General features: G+C 37.0%; 4 protein-coding genes, 2 non-coding genes and 1 pseudogene across 8 annotated transcripts; 5 read left to right on the top strand and 2 right to left on the bottom strand.

The window, feature by feature from the left end:
* On the bottom strand, nt 1-3601 carry LOC131023610 (gibberellin 2-beta-dioxygenase-like; annotated as a pseudogene).
* A 1164-nt stretch (nt 3602-4765) lies between these two features.
* Nucleotides 4766-6966, top strand: LOC131020510 (S-adenosylmethionine synthase 3). Its single transcript, XM_057949360.1, has 2 exons — nt 4766-4922; nt 5628-6966. The coding sequence occupies exon 2, from the start codon at nt 5635-5637 to the stop codon at nt 6805-6807; it is 1173 nt and encodes a 390-aa protein (XP_057805343.1). The 5' UTR covers nt 4766-4922; nt 5628-5634; the 3' UTR covers nt 6808-6966.
* A 675-nt stretch (nt 6967-7641) lies between these two features.
* LOC131020511 (uncharacterized) lies at nt 7642-9810 on the bottom strand. 3 transcript variants are annotated; one of them, XM_057949362.1, is made up of 6 exons: nt 9656-9810; nt 9471-9567; nt 8403-8558; nt 8185-8275; nt 8004-8052; nt 7642-7920 (listed from the first exon to the last, which is right to left on the bottom strand). In XM_057949362.1, exons 3-6 carry the CDS (start codon nt 8524-8526, stop codon nt 7879-7881), a joined length of 306 nt encoding a protein of 101 aa, XP_057805345.1. In that variant the 5' UTR covers nt 8527-8558; nt 9471-9567; nt 9656-9810; the 3' UTR covers nt 7642-7878. The 3 variants fall into 3 exon arrangements, with proteins under 3 accessions (XP_057805345.1, XP_057805346.1, XP_057805344.1); XM_057949363.1 differs by having other exon boundaries at nt 7642-7917; XM_057949361.1 differs by lacking the exon at nt 8004-8052 and having other exon boundaries at nt 7642-7967.
* Nucleotides 9811-11399: 1589 nt separating this feature from the next.
* TRNAY-GUA (transfer RNA tyrosine (anticodon GUA)) lies at nt 11400-11485 on the top strand. Its single transcript is given in 2 exon segments — nt 11400-11436; nt 11450-11485. It is a non-coding gene; the product is annotated as a tRNA-Tyr (tRNA).
* A 1546-nt stretch (nt 11486-13031) lies between these two features.
* LOC131020508 (dual specificity phosphatase Cdc25) lies at nt 13032-15266 on the top strand. The gene is made up of 3 exons (XM_057949358.1): nt 13032-13412; nt 13544-13682; nt 14836-15266. Exons 1-3 carry the CDS (start codon nt 13330-13332, stop codon nt 15004-15006), a joined length of 393 nt encoding a protein of 130 aa, XP_057805341.1. The 5' UTR covers nt 13032-13329; the 3' UTR covers nt 15007-15266.
* TRNAY-GUA (transfer RNA tyrosine (anticodon GUA)) lies at nt 13043-13128 on the top strand. Its single transcript is given in 2 exon segments — nt 13043-13079; nt 13093-13128. It is a non-coding gene; the product is annotated as a tRNA-Tyr (tRNA).
* Nucleotides 15267-15746: 480 nt separating the features above from the next.
* Nucleotides 15747-17802, top strand: LOC131020509 (uncharacterized). The gene is made up of 4 exons (XM_057949359.1): nt 15747-15935; nt 16019-16096; nt 16175-16279; nt 17401-17802. Exons 1-4 carry the CDS (start codon nt 15933-15935, stop codon nt 17485-17487), a joined length of 273 nt encoding a protein of 90 aa, XP_057805342.1. The 5' UTR covers nt 15747-15932; the 3' UTR covers nt 17488-17802.
* The last annotated feature ends 109 nt before the right edge of the window (nt 17803-17911 follow it).

Genomic DNA, 17911 nt, shown 5'->3' with positions numbered 1-17911 from the left:
TTTACGGGATAATTTTGGAATTGAATTCAATGAAACCAGCGCCCGCTAGAAAAGGCCCAGCGCCCGCGGAGTCCCAGCACCCGCTGGAAACCCAGCGAACGCTGAGTTCCAGCGAGCGCTGGAAGTGTGGTACTTCACAATAGTAATAAAAACAGATGAAACAAAAGGTGTCTCTCTCTTCTCTAAACGATAGCCAGCTGCAAAGCAATAAAAAAGAGGCAAAAATAACTTTAGCAATCAAAACAAAAGAAAAAACAGATGAATAGGAAGGAGCTCGCGCACTTGTCGGATGGAACTTGAATGGGGCCGCCAACACCCTGTGCTTCACGCTCCGGAACCTCCCGTTAGTCATCACCTTCAATCCATTCATTCGTTCAAACAATTCAAAAATTCAATCCATAATTAATTAATTAATCGAGGTGAGATTAAAATGGAAGTTTACATACCTGCAACGAATCCCCAACGATGAAGAAAAACGTGGTGTGATCGGGTGGGACAGAGAGCCACGTGGCGTCGGCGTCGCAGATTTGCAGCTCCGGGCAGGCTGGGTAGTGGTTCACGCGGAAGCACGAGTCGCTCCTCTCGTCGCTGATCAGCCGGCTCAGCGCCTCCCGCGCCTCCATCTCCAGCACCGAGTACGCCATCTCTCGCACCGCCGATACGTACTCGCTCACCATCTCCCTGCAATCCGATCCCATCCAATTTCCCCCCAATTAAATCGCCCATGCAGTTAATCGATTCATTATCATGCGCATTCATTGATTGATTAGTTAATTAATTACCATAATGTTTGGGAGATCCCCGGCGCGGCGAAGTTTGGGTTGCGGGAGATGAGGTCGGGGTTGGTGGAGAAGAGGAGGTACTCGACCCACCCGACGTCGCCGTTGGGGCCGATGACCTTGCTGCCGTAGCCGAAGGGTTCGGGGGCCCGAATTGCGCCTTCTCCTGCGGCGCCAGTTTGAAGAATTTCATGGCCTCCGCCTCCATTTCGGCCAGAAAATCCATGGAGATTCTGTGGTTGATCACCTTGAAGAGCCGAGGTCTCTGCAGGCGTCCGCGATGACGGTTTTGGCGCCGGATTCCGAGAGGTCGACGACGGGGATGGCGACGGCGTTGGCGGCCGCCTTGCATGTCTTGATGTCAGAGCAATGCTTATCTTGATTTGTTCTTATGAAGGCTTTATTATTTCTATATCATTGGAGCTTTTGATCATGTCCCACGCACACCCAGCGCTCGCTGGACACTCAACGATTGCTGAGTTCCAGCGCTCGCTGGCTTCTTGGCCGCGGGCGCTGGAACTCAGCGCTCGCTTAAAACTTCATGGATTTCAATTCTCGTGGTTCTTGGCCGGATTTCGTCGTGTGTATTTTTTGGATGAAATCCATGAAAGTCATTCCAGATTTTAAGTCAATGGAATAACGAATACACCTAGATTTGTATGGATTTTAAACAGTCTTGAACGAATACACCCAGATTTATATGGACTTTTAAAAGTCTTGAACGAATACACCCAGATTTCTACAGACTTTTAAAAGTCTTGAACGAATACACCCAGACTTTTAAAATCCATAGAAATCCATCAAATTCCACAACGAATACACCCCCCTAAGAAAATTACTTTCTGTGAGCTAAATTTATCTAACAAAATAAACACGAAATTGAAATGGAAAGTGTTAAAGAGTTCTTAGAGTGTAATATTTATTTAATAACAAGTTAAAAGATATTTTTTGTATAATATTAAAATCAGCCTAATTATTATGCAAGAAAAATAACGAGAATTCCATCAAACAGTAATAAATTCTCCGATTTTAATTTTTTACGGACTTAACTGTATGTGGCTGCAAGATGTATGCATTTTAATGCATGGTAATTATTATATTGGCCCAATATTATTTAATATATAGGTTAGACAACAACTTCGTAACTAAAATATTATGTCGAGTCGGGCATAACAGAATAGATTCTTCAATTTTAATATAGAAAAAATAAAATGTAGGAATTAAAAATACGATCCAATAGATCGATGCAATTGGCGATTTAAAATAACCAATGTGATAATAAATTAATAATATCCATATGGCCATAATAATTCAATTCCTTTTGACTTTGAAATTAATCTATGCGGATTTAACAAATACTTTTCCTTTAGATATGCGAGTATCTCTTATCCACACTATATTTTATAGAAGGTGGTGAATCAGCATAATTTTGAGGCCTTAACTATTTCAAATGAGAATTCACCTAAAAGCTTGAAATAATTAACGACAATAGTCTTTGTTTGAATTGACTTGCACCATGAGGAAATTATGAAGGTTATAAATTTATAATAATGCAAGCGTTTGAAAATTTTGGGGGGTCGGTTGCAAGTTGACATTTTTGATATAACAATGCTTAGTATTTTAACTTTAATTATATAACTATTCCTATTTTTATTTTGAGTTGAAACATATATGGCAATGGAGTTTGAACATCATAATTCGGTACTAAAGTTTGCATTGCTTGGATCCATATTTTTTTATGGACTACTAATCCTAATTAGAATTTAACAAATGTTATAATTGTAAATTTCTAGTATTTACTAAATTCTAGCTAATTATGAATTGACGAAGATTATGAATCGATAAATCCTAATTAATCACTATCTAATTTCTAATTAACTATTAATTAAAATTTATGGATGTCCGCACACAAGTTTCGTCAATAATGTACGTGGTTTATACTTGGCCAAAAAAGACAAGAAGCTTTTTTCTCCTTTGTACATTTGGCGGGCTATAATTATTTGGGCCTCTCATTTGGCGGGCTATAGTCATTTGGGCTTCTCTATGCTATCTTGATTGGGCCTGTACAAACTTATTGGGCTTAAAAAACAGGACAAGCAGAAATAGGATCTTTGAAACAGTCCATGGGCTGGGTTGGCCCATTCTAATTGAGAGCAAATTATTACGTGTATATACAATCTAAAATAAATTGGCTGATAAAATTTTAATATTGAATTTATATAGTCAAACACCCCCCCCCCCCCCCCCCCCTAAAAAAAACAAACAAAATTATGCGATTAGTCATGAGTATAGGATTAAGGAAAAATTTATTTACAATATAAAGTGAAAGAAAGAAGACCCAATATGTTTGCCATTGAAACATACTTTATGTTTTAATGTTTTATAGTAGTATTTTCATTTAATTTTCATTTTTAATCCATACTTTTAGCTTATATAAATACTGCTATATAGATGAATGGTATGGGTGACACGCATATAAATTATGAATTTAATAACACATATATTTTTTCAGAATTTTAAGAAACATTAGATACTTAAGTATTCTCGTCTTATGTCAAAATAAATGAAATCTAATAGTTGTATATATAGATAAATCATCGAAGTATACTTAGAATTTAAAATAAGTAGGAATATCATAGGTCTACCAATATCTATAAGAACATGCATATACATATATATTATTGACTATGGGCATTTATAATTTTATCATACTCTTACATTAATTCCGTCAAATCATTGTATCTAGTTGAAACATAACACATATTTGGATCCAGAAACATAACTTTAATAGGTAATATGATAAGTAATATATTTTTACCCATTTGCACTATATTTTGCGCATACATCATATCACTTTGTGATCACGTGTTCCATGCTTGTCAAATTAAGCACGAGTCAACCTACTCATCACACAGCCACGAATTATAATTGCAATAATTAGTCTTAAGAGTTGGTAAAATGTATTCATTCATACGTAAGATGACACATGAAGTAGTTTTATTTAGTATAAGTTGTATAATGACTTCTACCAACCCACTCGCCACTAAATCAAGGAAAACACGATTCGTGCTAAAACTAATTAAATTGGGATTTGTTTCTTGGTGGGTCTAGTGCGTGATCTCGTATGTTAGAATGTCCACCAATATTCTTTTAATCTTTCTTTTTAAATAATAAAAAAAACTTACAAATTATAATTATGTGGTATTCGTGAGATCACATGTCAACTTGTCATCGTATAGTAATTAATACTATGAACTTTCCTGATTCTAAAGGAAATGTGAAAGAATAGATATAGCATGTGCAACTTTACAGTTTAAGATCTATAATTAAAGTCAATAATTGAACTGCAGGCCCATCACCGCAATTTTAGATATACTTTTTCTTTTCTTTTGTGTGACCGACAAAAAATTCACCATAATATATTCATAAATATAATTTGAGTAAACTCAGTTTTTATTCACATGCTTCTTTTACTTGGTACAACATGACTTCTACTGGTGAATTAGAAAAAAAATAACATAATTATAATTTTATTGGTGTTTTAAAGAATTTGGATTCAAATTATAATTTGCCAGACGAATTTTAACCCGTCTCTTTATGTGTATAATTTTTATTTATTAGTATTATTACTACAAAAAAAAAATGAAATGAGTTGCGGGTTGAATGTTTACTTCAACTTGTAATTTTCCTACCAATATTGTCTCCTTTTTTACGTGTTAATTTAGCAGACTTCAAAGAAAACGAAAGTATGAGGCGTGAATGGAATGTTTAATGAATTTTCCTACCGTTGACGAGAATGAATCTTACCAACTCAGGTACATATCCCGCAGCAGCACGTACAAGTCCTCCACTGCAACAAGAGTTTCACCTACTGCGCTGAAAAGTTAGTAAACCGTAATCTCACTCACAACGTTGATCTGCCAGCTGGCGCCCCGATGCCACACAACTGGGTCCCACAAAACGAGTCGGTAGATGGGCCCCGCATAAGAGTTAGAGAGAGAGAGTCATCCGGATCCGCCTATATAACTATATATACGCTTCGCTTCCCTCCATAATATTTCATTCCACTTTCAACGATTCTGCTCGTAACTTCCTCCTCCCTCCACGCTCTGATCTTTCGTATCTCTGCGCTCTTCAAATCAGGTAAGCACCGCCGAATTTATGCGCCCGTATTTCATTGATCGGATCTGCTGAATGTTGCATTGATTCTCTTTCTTAGATCTGTAACATTTCCTAGCTAAGATGATAGGTTTATTGTGTACGAATCGTGAATCTACTGTTTTGAATTGAATCGGAGGATTCTGTTGATCAGGAACAAATGTGGTGGTGCTAGGTTTAATTCGTTAGTTTGAAGAGTCTCATCTGCGTTCATCTTGCTCATGATATCCAGATCTTGTTGAACATTCAGTACTAGGAATAAATCTCGGGTTTTCAGTTGATGATCTACTGGAATTTTGCGGTTTGATGGATTATTTGCGTATAGGAGATCGCAACGGACTGTAGATCTATATTGCATCTTGCTCTAGAAGTAGTCGCAAATTTTTATTTTTTACTTTTGGTATATGTTTTTGTTTGTGGATCACTTGGATAAGATGTTTCTTCGTTCTAGTATAATTTTACCAGATTGTACCTGTGCGTTTTCGTTTTTATGGAAATTGAATGAAATTATTGTTTGTTACCTACAAAACTCGTTTCCTTGCTTACTAGAATTAGGAGCTTCCATATGCAGTTGGTATGCTTCAATAGGAATAAGCATAATACTCAAAATCGGGAATTTTCTTTTCAATTTGTTATCCGATTTTATTAAATACATATGAAGTAAGATATCTTACCAAATGCTTCTTTCAGGTAGAACATGGACACCTTTCTCTTCACCTCAGAATCTGTGAACGAAGGGCACCCCGACAAGCTCTGCGACCAAGTCTCCGACGCCATTCTCGATGCTTGTCTGGAGCAGGATCCAGAGAGCAAAGTAGCATGCGAGACCTGCACAAAGACGAACATGGTGATGGTCTTTGGCGAGATCACAACCAAAGCCCAAGTGGACTACGAAAAGATCGTCCGCGACACTTGCAGGGGCATCGGTTTCACCTCACCGGATGTTGGCCTCGACGCTGACAACTGCAAGGTCCTGGTGAACATCGAGCAGCAGAGCCCCGACATTGCTCAGGGCGTCCACGGCCACCTCACCAAGAAGCCCGAGGAGATCGGAGCTGGAGATCAGGGCCACATGTTCGGCTACGCCACTGATGAGACGCCCGAGCTCATGCCCCTCACTCATGTCCTCGCAACCAAGCTCGGAGCCAAGCTCACCGAGGTGAGGAAGAACAAGACCTGCCCCTGGCTGAGACCCGATGGCAAGACACAAGTCACCGTTGAGTACAAGAACGACGGTGGTGCCATGGTTCCGATTAGGGTCCACACCGTCCTCATCTCAACTCAGCACGACGAGACTGTTACCAACGAGGAGATTGCTAAGGACTTGAAGGAGCATGTGATCAAGCCGGTGATCCCTGCACAATACCTTGACGACAAAACCATCTTCCACCTCAACCCGTCTGGCCGGTTTGTGATTGGCGGCCCACACGGGGATGCTGGCCTGACCGGTAGGAAGATCATCATTGACACCTACGGTGGTTGGGGCGCTCACGGTGGAGGCGCTTTCTCTGGGAAGGACCCCACTAAGGTGGATAGGAGCGGGGCGTACATTGTTAGGCAGGCAGCAAAGAGCGTGGTGGCTTCGGGGCTGGCTCGGCGTTGCATTGTGCAGGTGTCTTATGCTATAGGTGTTGCGGAGCCACTGTCGGTGTTCGTTGATACGTACAAGACTGGTAAGATTCCAGACAAGGATATCCTTGGGCTGATCAAGGAGAGCTTCGACTTCAGGCCGGGGATGATCGCGATCAACCTCGACTTGAAGAGAGGAGGCAACCACAGGTATCAGAAGACGGCTGCTTATGGTCATTTTGGGCGTGATGATGCTGATTTCACCTGGGAAACTGTCAAGATACTCAAGCCTAAAGCTTGAGTTGGATAAAACATATACTATACCATAAATTTGAGGAAAATTGGAGGGTGAAGTATTTGTTTCAAGAGATGGTTTACTTTTTTCTTCACCTGTTGTCTGTTGTCGTCAAATTCAGTATAACATTATATCTGAGTTTAAAACATTACTTTTCCACTTTCATTTTTGTCTATCTACAACTTCTGAGGAGTGCAAGCAGATCAACCAATCATATGTCTATTACACGTGAAAATGGTTTGCACTTTATTATATTTGGAACAGAATTTAAGTTTGTAATATATAGGAGGGGAGATCTGGGTATGAATACACATATTTATCATAATGTTTTTTTCTTTTATGGACTGGAATATCATTATACATATTTACAAAATATCACTGGAAATTTTGTAATTGAATGCGAAGGGATGTGTGAGTGAGATCAAGAGAGAAATATGCCCTTTGAACAACACATAACACAATTTATTTATACCTATTATAAAAGGGCCTTGTTTTACAAAAAAATTTCCTATTATATCCTTCATATATATTTAACTGAAGTTTAATTTTGCTAAAATCTTTGGAATTAAAATTAATTATGCAGAGATGAAACCTAGAAAATAAACTTGAATTTCATATCAATCTTCTTCTTTTTTATCGTATTTTTCTAATGATGACAAAATTAGGTGATGTTTAATTAATTAAATTGAGATTAATTTTTTCAATGCTATGAGTTTTATAACAGCCCACAAAAAATAGAAGTTGCAGTTGACTCTGACCTACCAATCGATATTTTTTTTACAAATAGAACACAAAATCATCATCATCATCATCATCGTCTAACTTAAATTTACGTGGATATTTCAGTAGACATATAGAATATCTATAATTTTTGAAAAGTCAATGAAGCATTCAACACCGCAATCAATCTTGGAAAAGAATTGCAAACAAGAAAACCAATATCTCCATTTTTGAAACTCCTACTACACCAAGAACTGCAAGATTCAGTTCCAAGATCATCGACTAGCAAAACTCGCACTAGTTAAGACGAAAGCAACAAGAAAGGCAGACGTGGTTTTGGTCATAAAGAGTCGCATATTAGTCTTCTTCCCACACTGCAACCAAGAACGCGACCATCTTCTGTTCGTGTATAAAGCAGTTGTGACAACGGTACCAAACTCAAAAGCCTAATATGAAAGAAAAGAAATGGTTGAAGAACTTACAGATAAAGGAACTGGTTCATCAAAACGCCCCTCCATGGACGTGTTCGAGCTACAAGACCACCAACTTCCAATATGAGGTTACAAAAATCTCAAGTTTGTTTTGGATCGTTCCCAGTTTGTGTAATAGGCCTTCATTAAGCGGTAGGATAAGAGAAGAGATACGACTAAGAACATTACATACCAGTGCCTCGTTGGCTCCCTAGGCTTTTTTGGGGAAGCACTAGATCGATCACCTCTCCAAGCTCTTCTCATTTCATGCCAGGCTATTGCAGCTGCAGAGTAAGTACATTGATTCTAAGATAGTGCACTCAAACCACAAAGACGAGAATGAAAGAGACGAGTTGTAAGGAATAGGAAACTAATTATTCTCAAAAAACATAAAGGTTGCAAGGGAATAACCGTAGTTGACAAAGAGAGTGTTGCGATCATCTTCATTCGCATTCTTCTTTTCTACATTCACAACGTCCGAACCTCTCAACGAGTGGTCTGTGTATAGGCCAGAAGTGATGGCATTGACGTCCATCTTCAAGAAAGATGAATGGTGCTTTCCAGACTCTGAAACAACCGCCAATTTAATCAGGAAAAAAAAAAAGGATTAACAACTATGATGATTCAAGACATTACACTTAACTCTTAAACACACGCAACAATGATCAATGAGGTTACTGACGTAGAAAGAAACATATATAAAACAAGAGAGAGAGAGAGAGAGTAAACATCTCCAAAAGGGGTGCATTTCATTCTTTGATGCCAGAAAGTAAATGATACTAAAAGTCAGTTGGAGCTACTTATCATCAAGAATGATTAGAACAAATTTAAACAACAAGGGCGGGTTGTATTTCAACCACAAGCAATGAGCTCTCAACTATTCTAGAAATGTGAAAAGGTTACTAATCTTCGGTTGCCACTATCCTGTTTGAATGTGTTGAGCAGCAAAATTGTGCCGATAAATTACAGTATAACACTCTACTTCCTCACCCCCATCATCTTGAATCAAGATGCACCAGCACTACCTACATGAATAAACTTTTTCTTGCATTTACAAGTATATCCTTTCCAAAATAAGGCAATACCATCAATTTGATGTCCTAGATCCAAAAGTTTCTTTAGTAGCTACACCATTCATGCACCCAAACATGTTAATATACCACACAAGTTTCACATAATCATTTCCAGTCATATAATGCAAGCAAAAGGTTCCTGGTCTTCACAAAACAACTGAGTCATTGTAGAATATGGTGAGCAACTGTCCAGTTTCAGAAATAAACGAGCACAATTTTATCCTAAAACAGAAACACATAAATCAAACTTCAGCTACATTGTTTTCCACTATGAACTAGAACAAAGCCTTCATCACATTATTTAGGTGCAGCATTGTGATCCTATTGCTCAGTTTCTACATCTGCAGCACTCAATTCCATTTGAATTCAAAAATACTAGCATAGAAGAAAAGAAAAAGGGGCTAACCTTCAGAAAACAGAGGTGGGGTTTCGGTTAACTTCAAACTGAAACAATTGCCATTGATAATGTAAGCGGATTATTCTTCCACGGTGTAGAGGCTTATCTGGAAAGAATTTGAATGGTTTCAACTAAAATTATAGTGGTAAGTTTTTTTGCGCTGTATATATGTTCTTCATTATTCAAATTCTGACCTAGAAAGAGGCCCATCAGAGTTAGAGCTGGATTGCGAGATTGAGGTCCATTGAAACGGTAATCGGATTGCAGATACACTCGTACACTGACTACACAGCTGATGATTTCTTCCAAAACGGAGAAGAATAAAAACAGAAAGTATTTTAATACTATTAGAATAAAAATAAATGTCTAAAACAAAAAAGATAACACTAACGAGAGCTAAACATGAGTGGTGCTTATATAAGGAGCTCACATAAGGTATGTAGCATATCATTTTTCTATATATATATATAGATAGATCTAGAGAGAGAGAGAGAGAGAGAGAGAGTTACCTGGACACGGCGGCGGCGGTCGGCGGGTGGAGACCGGAAGCAGCAGCAGCAGGGGGGAACGGGGGAGGGGGGTGTCTGTGTTGTGCGGCGCAAAACTGAAAAAGAAGGGAATACTCGTGACCTATATTTTACACATTACCGACGGCAATTGCCGTTGCTAATTAGCGACGGCAAAATCGCCGTCGGTAAATGTGTAAAATTAAAGATTTATTACAAATTATAAAATCACTGGCGGCGTCGCCGTCGCTAATTACCGGCGGCGATTTTGCCGTCGGTAATTGGCCGATGATTGCGAAAGTGCGGGTCGCCTGAAATGCCGCCGCCGTGCCGACGGTAAAATCGCCGCCGGTAATTGTGGTCGCTATTTACGCGTTTTTTTGTAGTGCAAACACAACATGCACAAGAACATAAAAATGATATTTCAGTCTTGATAAATCGAATCAAATAAAGTAAGCAATCCAAATTTGTCTACTCCATAAACCCTAGGATAAAAGCGTTCTAGTCACACATAGACATATGAACAAAAACAGATGTAAAAATAAAATAAATTGACATTAAACTGAAAAACCGTAGAGAAATCGTTGAATCTTCATTTCTGACAAAGCATTGGAATTCTGCAGTTGTAAAACTGAAAATAAAAGTTGGATCTTTTTCTCGAAGCTTTTGAGGGGTATTTATAGGCCAGAGTGTCAAAATATAGTACAGAGCTCGAAAATACTATTAAAAGCCCAAAATTTCGCAAGAACGCGAACAATATAGCATGTTCGTCGACCGGAACAGCGATTCCCGTCCGGATCGCCGAAATTCTTCATGATTCAAGTGCAAAATCGGCACTCGTCGTTTTTGTGACTGCTGCGTGCGACGTTTTTGTTTCGGCTATATCTTCCTCGTTCAAATTTCGATTTGCGATCCATTTGCGCTGATGAACTTGTATCGAGAAGATCTACAACTTGTATTTCAGACTATTCTTCCAAATTCCTCTTCATTATTTCTCAAAATTTGTTCAAACAACAAAGAAGTGACAAGTTCTTGGCAATAAACCAATATATGCTCAAATAAACCATCAAACACACAAAATTTTCATAACCAAACATCAAATATGATATATCGAGAGAGAAAAATGCATGTTTATCAGTTACTAATACGGGCCTAGATTTAAATACTTTGCCATAATTTAATTTTAATATATAATATACGTGGACTATATTCAACTTGACAATTTTCAAAAAATACACGTATCTAAATATGCATTGTTCCCTTGAAAAAAAATGCTTAATAACACATGTTGTTTATTTTTCTATTATGCTTTCATTTTCTTTTTTCCAATTAAACTCCTGAACTGTGTCAATGATTAATAAACTGTTTGTGTATTTCTCATGTTCTTTCACTTATGTGGTTATTAATTTATAAATGAATTTAGTTACCACATCCGACCTTAGCTCAGTTGGTAGAGCGGAGGACTGTAGTCTGTTTGCTGAAATCCTTAGGTCGCTGGTTCGAATCCGGCAGGTCGGATTTTTAATCTCTGTTCCTTCATTTTAGCATCTTTAAGGAGGTTTTATTTTGTTTGGATTATAATCTATAAGTAAAAATTAATATGAAAAAAAGTCACTTTATTCCTAACTTTTCTTTTTTTAGTAGTTTTCAAATTTCAAGAGTCTTCTCCAAATTCCTTGTTCTTCTCTATAAAATTTAAGTGTCGTTGATGGACTGGAAAAAAGTTTTGAAATTTATATAAGACTTATTTAATCACCACACAATTTCCACATAATTAAAAAACAGTCAAATAGAATAAAATAATTCTGTATTGCCGAAACAATTGATATATTTATTTAATCAGACGAACAATAATGGACACTTCTTATAATTTCTACTTTATTTGACTGTCTGGGGATGAGAAACCATCTCTCCACTAAATTTGTCAAACCTCAAATGGTTATATATTATTATTCCTCATTCTATCATTCTATGTGAAGTTTGGTACGTTGCAGCTCAATATAAGAAAGGAATAGCATGGCCTTTTTTAGTTGAGTATATATTTTTTTGCAATTTTTTTTATAAGTTAGCAACGTTGCTAGATTAGTAGGATAATTATTAGTGATATAAATAGTGAACTAAAATAATATTTTTTGTAATGTAGAGACATAAATTTTTTTAACTCCTTTTTCATTTTCTCTACGTTTGTTTCTTCCATTTCCAACATTCTAAGAAGAAAGAGGATTGTTATATTATCATTCGAAGATTTGCAGAAGAATCTTATTTTATATTAGCACAATAAAACCATGGACATTTTTTCCCCTCTTCCTACCTACATCACTATACCGTACATAAATACATATATTTTTTTTAACAATACATAAGTAATTTCTTATTAAAGAAAATATATATTATATCAAATGTAGTTGAAAGACTCTATGCACATATTTATGCTTATCCATCATTAAGTTGCAAATAGAATCAATTATTGTTGCAAATATTCAGTTCTAGTGTATCCATAATAGGAAAGCTCCATGTTATGCTTTTCGGAATCGGATTTGGCTTGGATAATTACTCAATTACTCCTATTTGTGTGCGGATTCTCTTCTAGCCATTTTTTTAAAAGAATTATAAGAGATATCTAATATATAATCAAATAAATAACTCGTAACATATAATATGAAGATCCCAATTTTGATTGTAATTTTTAGATATTGCACATTTGGGCTTGTATATTTTTTCATTTCCTGAAAGAGGCTAAATTATCCAAAAAAATCCATCCTAACTTTCTACTTATCCCCTAGATAACGCTAAACTATTCAAAAAGTATCTTTCATTATTAATAATATCATAATAATGTCCGTATTTTTAAAGTTTTATACTAATCTAACATCTGTCTTGTTTTTTCACAAACATAATTCATTAATTCATAGTTAATTACATGGGCACCAAAAATTAACAAGTCCGTAGATTAGGATATAAGCATCTGAAAGTATAGGTGTTATACAATATTTTTCGAGGTAAATGGATTATTTGAGTTCTTTTAATCAATATGTCCAACTGTCATATAAGTTTGTAGAGAAACCATTTCAACAACCGACCTTAGCTCAGTTGGTAGAGCGGAGGACTGTAGTATGAAAGCTGAAATCCTTAGGTCGCTGGTTCGAATCCGGCAGGTCGGATTTTTTTAATTTTTTTTTTATTTCAATTCCTTTTTTTTTTTTAATGTTAATTTTTAAATATCATTGGGCCTCATTCAATCCTTTCCGAATCCCCGCATACTGCTTTATTACGAATAAGAAGCCCAGATTTCGGCCCAATTTCACGCGAGAGAGAAGTAAAAATCGACGACGGGTTTGGAAGAGGAGGCGGCAGCGAAAGAGATGGCGCGTAGCATCACGTACATCACCGGCTCTCAGCTTCTCCCGCTCATCCGCCGCCCTAACATCGCAATCATCGACGTTAGGTTCAGAGTCAACGCTGTTTTTACTCATTAATAGCCGTATCATGATTTTGTACTAGCTGAATCAATTTCTCATTACGATCTTCATCTGATGGAAAAAGAAACTTGCTACTTTTCTGAAAACCTAATTTTAGGGACGACGAGAGGAGCTACGACGGCCATATAGCTGGATCCTTGCACTACGCGAGCGATTCGTTTTTGGATAAATTACCAAATCTCGTTGAAGCTACCAAAGGCAAGGATACTCTCGTTTTCCACTGCGCTCTCAGCCAGGTATTTATTTATTCCTCCTTTTTGTGTGTTCGGATTATTTAAAAATGTCAACATATTATGTGTTGTTCTACTGAGATTATGTCCTCTATCGATCGCTGGGAGAAGAATTGAACTTAGAAGCATTACAGTCACATTCAGTTCCTAAGTTTAGTTTGGGTGATTGTTGGTGAATTATGATGCTTTTTGTGTGTGTTTGTGTGGGTGTGGGTTGATCACTTAATTCTGAGGTTGCTACTTCTTTCATCTAATTGTATAATCTCCAGAGAGCGGTTTGTATTATCTCCCTCAAGCTATAATCATGGAGTGACTAGATTACTCATATTGAATTGCTAGCTCAATTGATCTTTGCTATTGTCTGAACAATCTCGGTTCAATTGGAATAAGCCTGTGAGTGATTTTTGGGTATGCTGATTCCTCCTAAGGAGTAAAGAGCATATCAGGCGGCGTGGCTTTTATTAGTAATAATATCTGAACCATCCTCTGTATTATTGATCGATGTAGGAGGTTTTGTTTCAACAACTGCAGTTTCGAAATAGCTTAGCTTCTTTTGGTAGTGTTGAGTGTGTTCTTTTAAAAATAACACTTTGGTTTTGGCTTTTGGTATTGGGATAGTGAGGCTTGCATCTAGTGATGCTGGTTGTTTTTACTTATAAGTTCTAGTGTAGCTAATGTGGTTCAAGTAATAATGGTGTACCAATTGGGGAGAGTTGGAAATCCCACACTTGAATAAGTAACAAATTTTGTGGCAAGAAAAAAGTTTGTTGTCGAACTTTGGAGTATAAATGAGAAGGGAAGCCACAAAACTCAGATGTATTTTTGAATTTGGAACAGAAATACTTGGGGTCACAAAAATGAAGAAATGAAGTTGGGAAGGAGAACTTAAAGTAGTATTGTACTGCCATGATACATATTCTGCTATTTTGTTCATTTTTCCCACAATTCTTTAACCTATTAATACACAAGTTATGTTAGTATAATTTATCAACCTCTGCCACCATGATCACCACTTTTCACTTTTCGGAACATTAATACTTGAGACAATCATGTTTGCTTGAGTTGATGCATCAGTTTCTTCCCAACTTCTCTCTCATTTTCCCTTTTCTATTTTGACATAGAGCCTACTTTCTGAGGATTGAATGCCAACTTTTTGCAGGTTCGAGGACCCAAATGTGCTCGAAGGTTTGCTGAGTATGTTGCTGAAGCGAAAGATTTGGGAGTGAAAGATATAGTAGTTCTTGAACGCGGATTTAATGGTTGGGAAGCTTCGGGTAGGCCTGTATGCCGCTGCAACAACGTTCCCTGCAAGGGTGACTCAAAACCCTAATGCCCTGTGAGGATGGATGGCTGCAAGAAAATAAATTCTGCTATTGCCCTGATGATGAGACAATTGCATTGATCTAAATATATATAAGCATTGGTGTGAGGAATTATATTCAAGTTGAGTCACAAGTTATGTCGAAATCTGGCTGTTTTGGAGCTGATTTATGATGTTTTATTGTATATTTCTTGTTGTATGCTACTATGTATATTGACCGGACTCCAAACAATGAAACGTGAATAAACTTGATAAATTGCTTGATTTAACACAACATTTACATAATTTTGGACTTTTCACATGATTTTTTTAATCATTGCAGTTAAAACACTAATTTTCAGTTTTGTGTTTTTGTCAAGATATCAGAAGACTGAATTTTAATCAAGATTTTTGGGCTCGTTTGATTGGAAAGATTGGACTTACTAAGAACATTTGAGGGTTTTCAAATATTTCCAAATTAGAAAAATAAAATTTAGAGTAAAGTATGTTTCAGAGAGACGAATGAACCCAACCACTATACAGATACTGCTTCAAAAAGAAAAAGAAAAAGGGAAAAGAAAAAAGAAAAGAAGTATGCTATATCATAGGGGAAAAAATCATGGAAAATATATATTTGGATAAAATCATAACAATATAGGCACTAATTTGTAATCTTTCGTACATTGGTTGGAAATGAATGCAACAATGAAAAAGAGTGTAGAGTGAAAACATTGATATATTGATGTATACAATGGTATTTTCACTATTGTCATGTACCTACATTATATAACAATAATACCTTTTTTTTCCTTTTCCCGAAAGCATTAGTAGTATAAGAATAACAATTTTTTTCTGGGGTATAATTAGAAGTTTGAAGGGGGAGAGTTGTGTACACAACTTAAAACGATCTCATAGTTCACTCGCAAATTCCGACAGTCAATCCGATCACCGGGAACATGGCAAGTCTCGATTTTTTTCTCAATCACTCCCGATCTCATCTTACCACTGCCATATTCTGATTGCAATTCCTCCGATTCTGCAGGTTTGCCTGGCGTGTTTGTTGCCGTTGTTTCTCGTCCCAATCGTCAACTTATTGCCGGTCATCTTCGATTTGATCATGGTCTGTTCAAATTGTATAATCTAGGTTCGGATTTCGATTAACTCAATTGATTTGATTTGATCGGAAATTGTGTTGCAGGCGAAGGTGTACGGATTGTTCGGGTGGGAGTATCGGAAGCCGGCGAGAGCGCCGCCGGCTTGCCCTATTAGACCCTCCGCCGCCAAAACTGCCGCCAATGGCTCAGTAAGTAAACTGTTTTGTTGATTGTTAATTTCTGATGGCTTTTGTTAGGGTTGGGAACAATTTGACGTTTTTATTCGAGATTTATGTTAGATTTATGTTAGTGTGATTTAATGCTCGTAGGTAATTTTAGGGTTCATGCTTCAATGGTTCAAACTTCAAATGCTTACTCTTTCTTTTTCTTAAAATTAGGCGAAGTTTTGAAATTGCGTTATGTTGCTGCACAAAATAGAACATGGAATTTTGTTCCAAAATTAGTTGGATTGAGTTGAGGACTAAAACTAAATTAGAGTTTTTTTGTTAATACTGATGTATACATGATGAATAAAATGAATGCAGCTTTAGCTCGCTGGCATTTGCTGTGCAGTTACTTAACAAGTAGATATTTGAATCTGCATTATAAATTGTACTACTCCCTCCGTCCACGAAATGAGTACCCATTTGTGGACGGCACGGGTTTTAAGAAATGTATGGAGTGTAGTGTGAATAGTTTAAGGGTCCCACTTTTTGAGTGTATTAATTAAAGAGATGTGTGGGGTACACTTGCCAAAAAGGGAAATGGGTACTCATTTCGTGGACGGACGAAAAAGGAAATATGAGTACTCATTTCGTGGACGGAGGGAGTAATTCATTTAGGTGGTTGATAAATTATATCAACACGAGGAAACCTCATGTGCCAGTCATTGTATTCATGTAGCCACAAAAAGTGTCATTTTTTACTTGACATTATGTCTTGGTCCTCTTGGACTATGGTACAAATGAGTTGCTTGGAGATCATGCTGCCAAAATCCCAATACAGGGGACTTTTTCACTTGTGCCATATATGATTATAACATCCAATTGGAGTATGTGGGGCAAAATATAATATCTGTCAAAATCTGAATTTTAGAGGCTTGAGGTCGTTTCATGTTTCACTTCTTTATGCAAGCTTAGTAGAACTGTCATTGTTAGTTCATCTCTAGGAGCTGTGAGTCTGTACCGGGTAAGAAGACTTCATAAGTCCACTCTTTAGGTTAAATTCTTTAAATGGTGCCATTGCCAAACTGGCAAACTGCATCATTGCTTTCAGATTCTGTTTCAGTTAGTATTGAATTGCTCAATAAAGTTCGGCATCTGTGTAAAAGGTTTCAGGTAAGGAGGACCTTGCTACTGCTACTACTACTGATCCGCCACCAAAACCAGTTGCAGTTGATGAGGGCAAGCAAGATTAAAGATCAGCAATATCTTATGTAGACCACAAGTGAGTTCCTGTTTGGATTGGCGAAGCGCTTAACTTAAATGTTGAAAAGTATGTTTTATTGATATTGTCCGACTGCACTGCATCATGATTCCTTTTGGCTTAATTATTATACGAGATACATGTAGTGTTCTCTTACTATAACTTGTACATAGCTTTGTGCAATTTCATTGTCGTCGTCCTTGATACTTCTTCTGAAACCCTAAGTTACAACCATCCACTTACTTTTTTGTTAGTATTGTAGAGTTTCTGAATTCATGAAGAAATCATGGATCGTTGGCTTCAGTTATTGTTAGTGTGTTTGCATGAATCACAATTGATGTGAGTTTCTTGTGGTGGTATTATTGGTTTTCTTCTACTTGTCTTAGAAATTAGAATACTTATTGCTCCCACGGTCC

The sequence above is a fragment of the Salvia miltiorrhiza genome, chromosome 4 (assembly GCF_028751815.1).
Source record: "Salvia miltiorrhiza cultivar Shanhuang (shh) chromosome 4, IMPLAD_Smil_shh, whole genome shotgun sequence".
NCBI classification, from domain to species: domain Eukaryota; kingdom Viridiplantae; phylum Streptophyta; class Magnoliopsida; order Lamiales; family Lamiaceae; genus Salvia; species Salvia miltiorrhiza.
The sequence above is the reverse complement of the archived record's forward strand: the minus strand, read 5'-3'. Positions and strand labels throughout refer to the sequence as shown.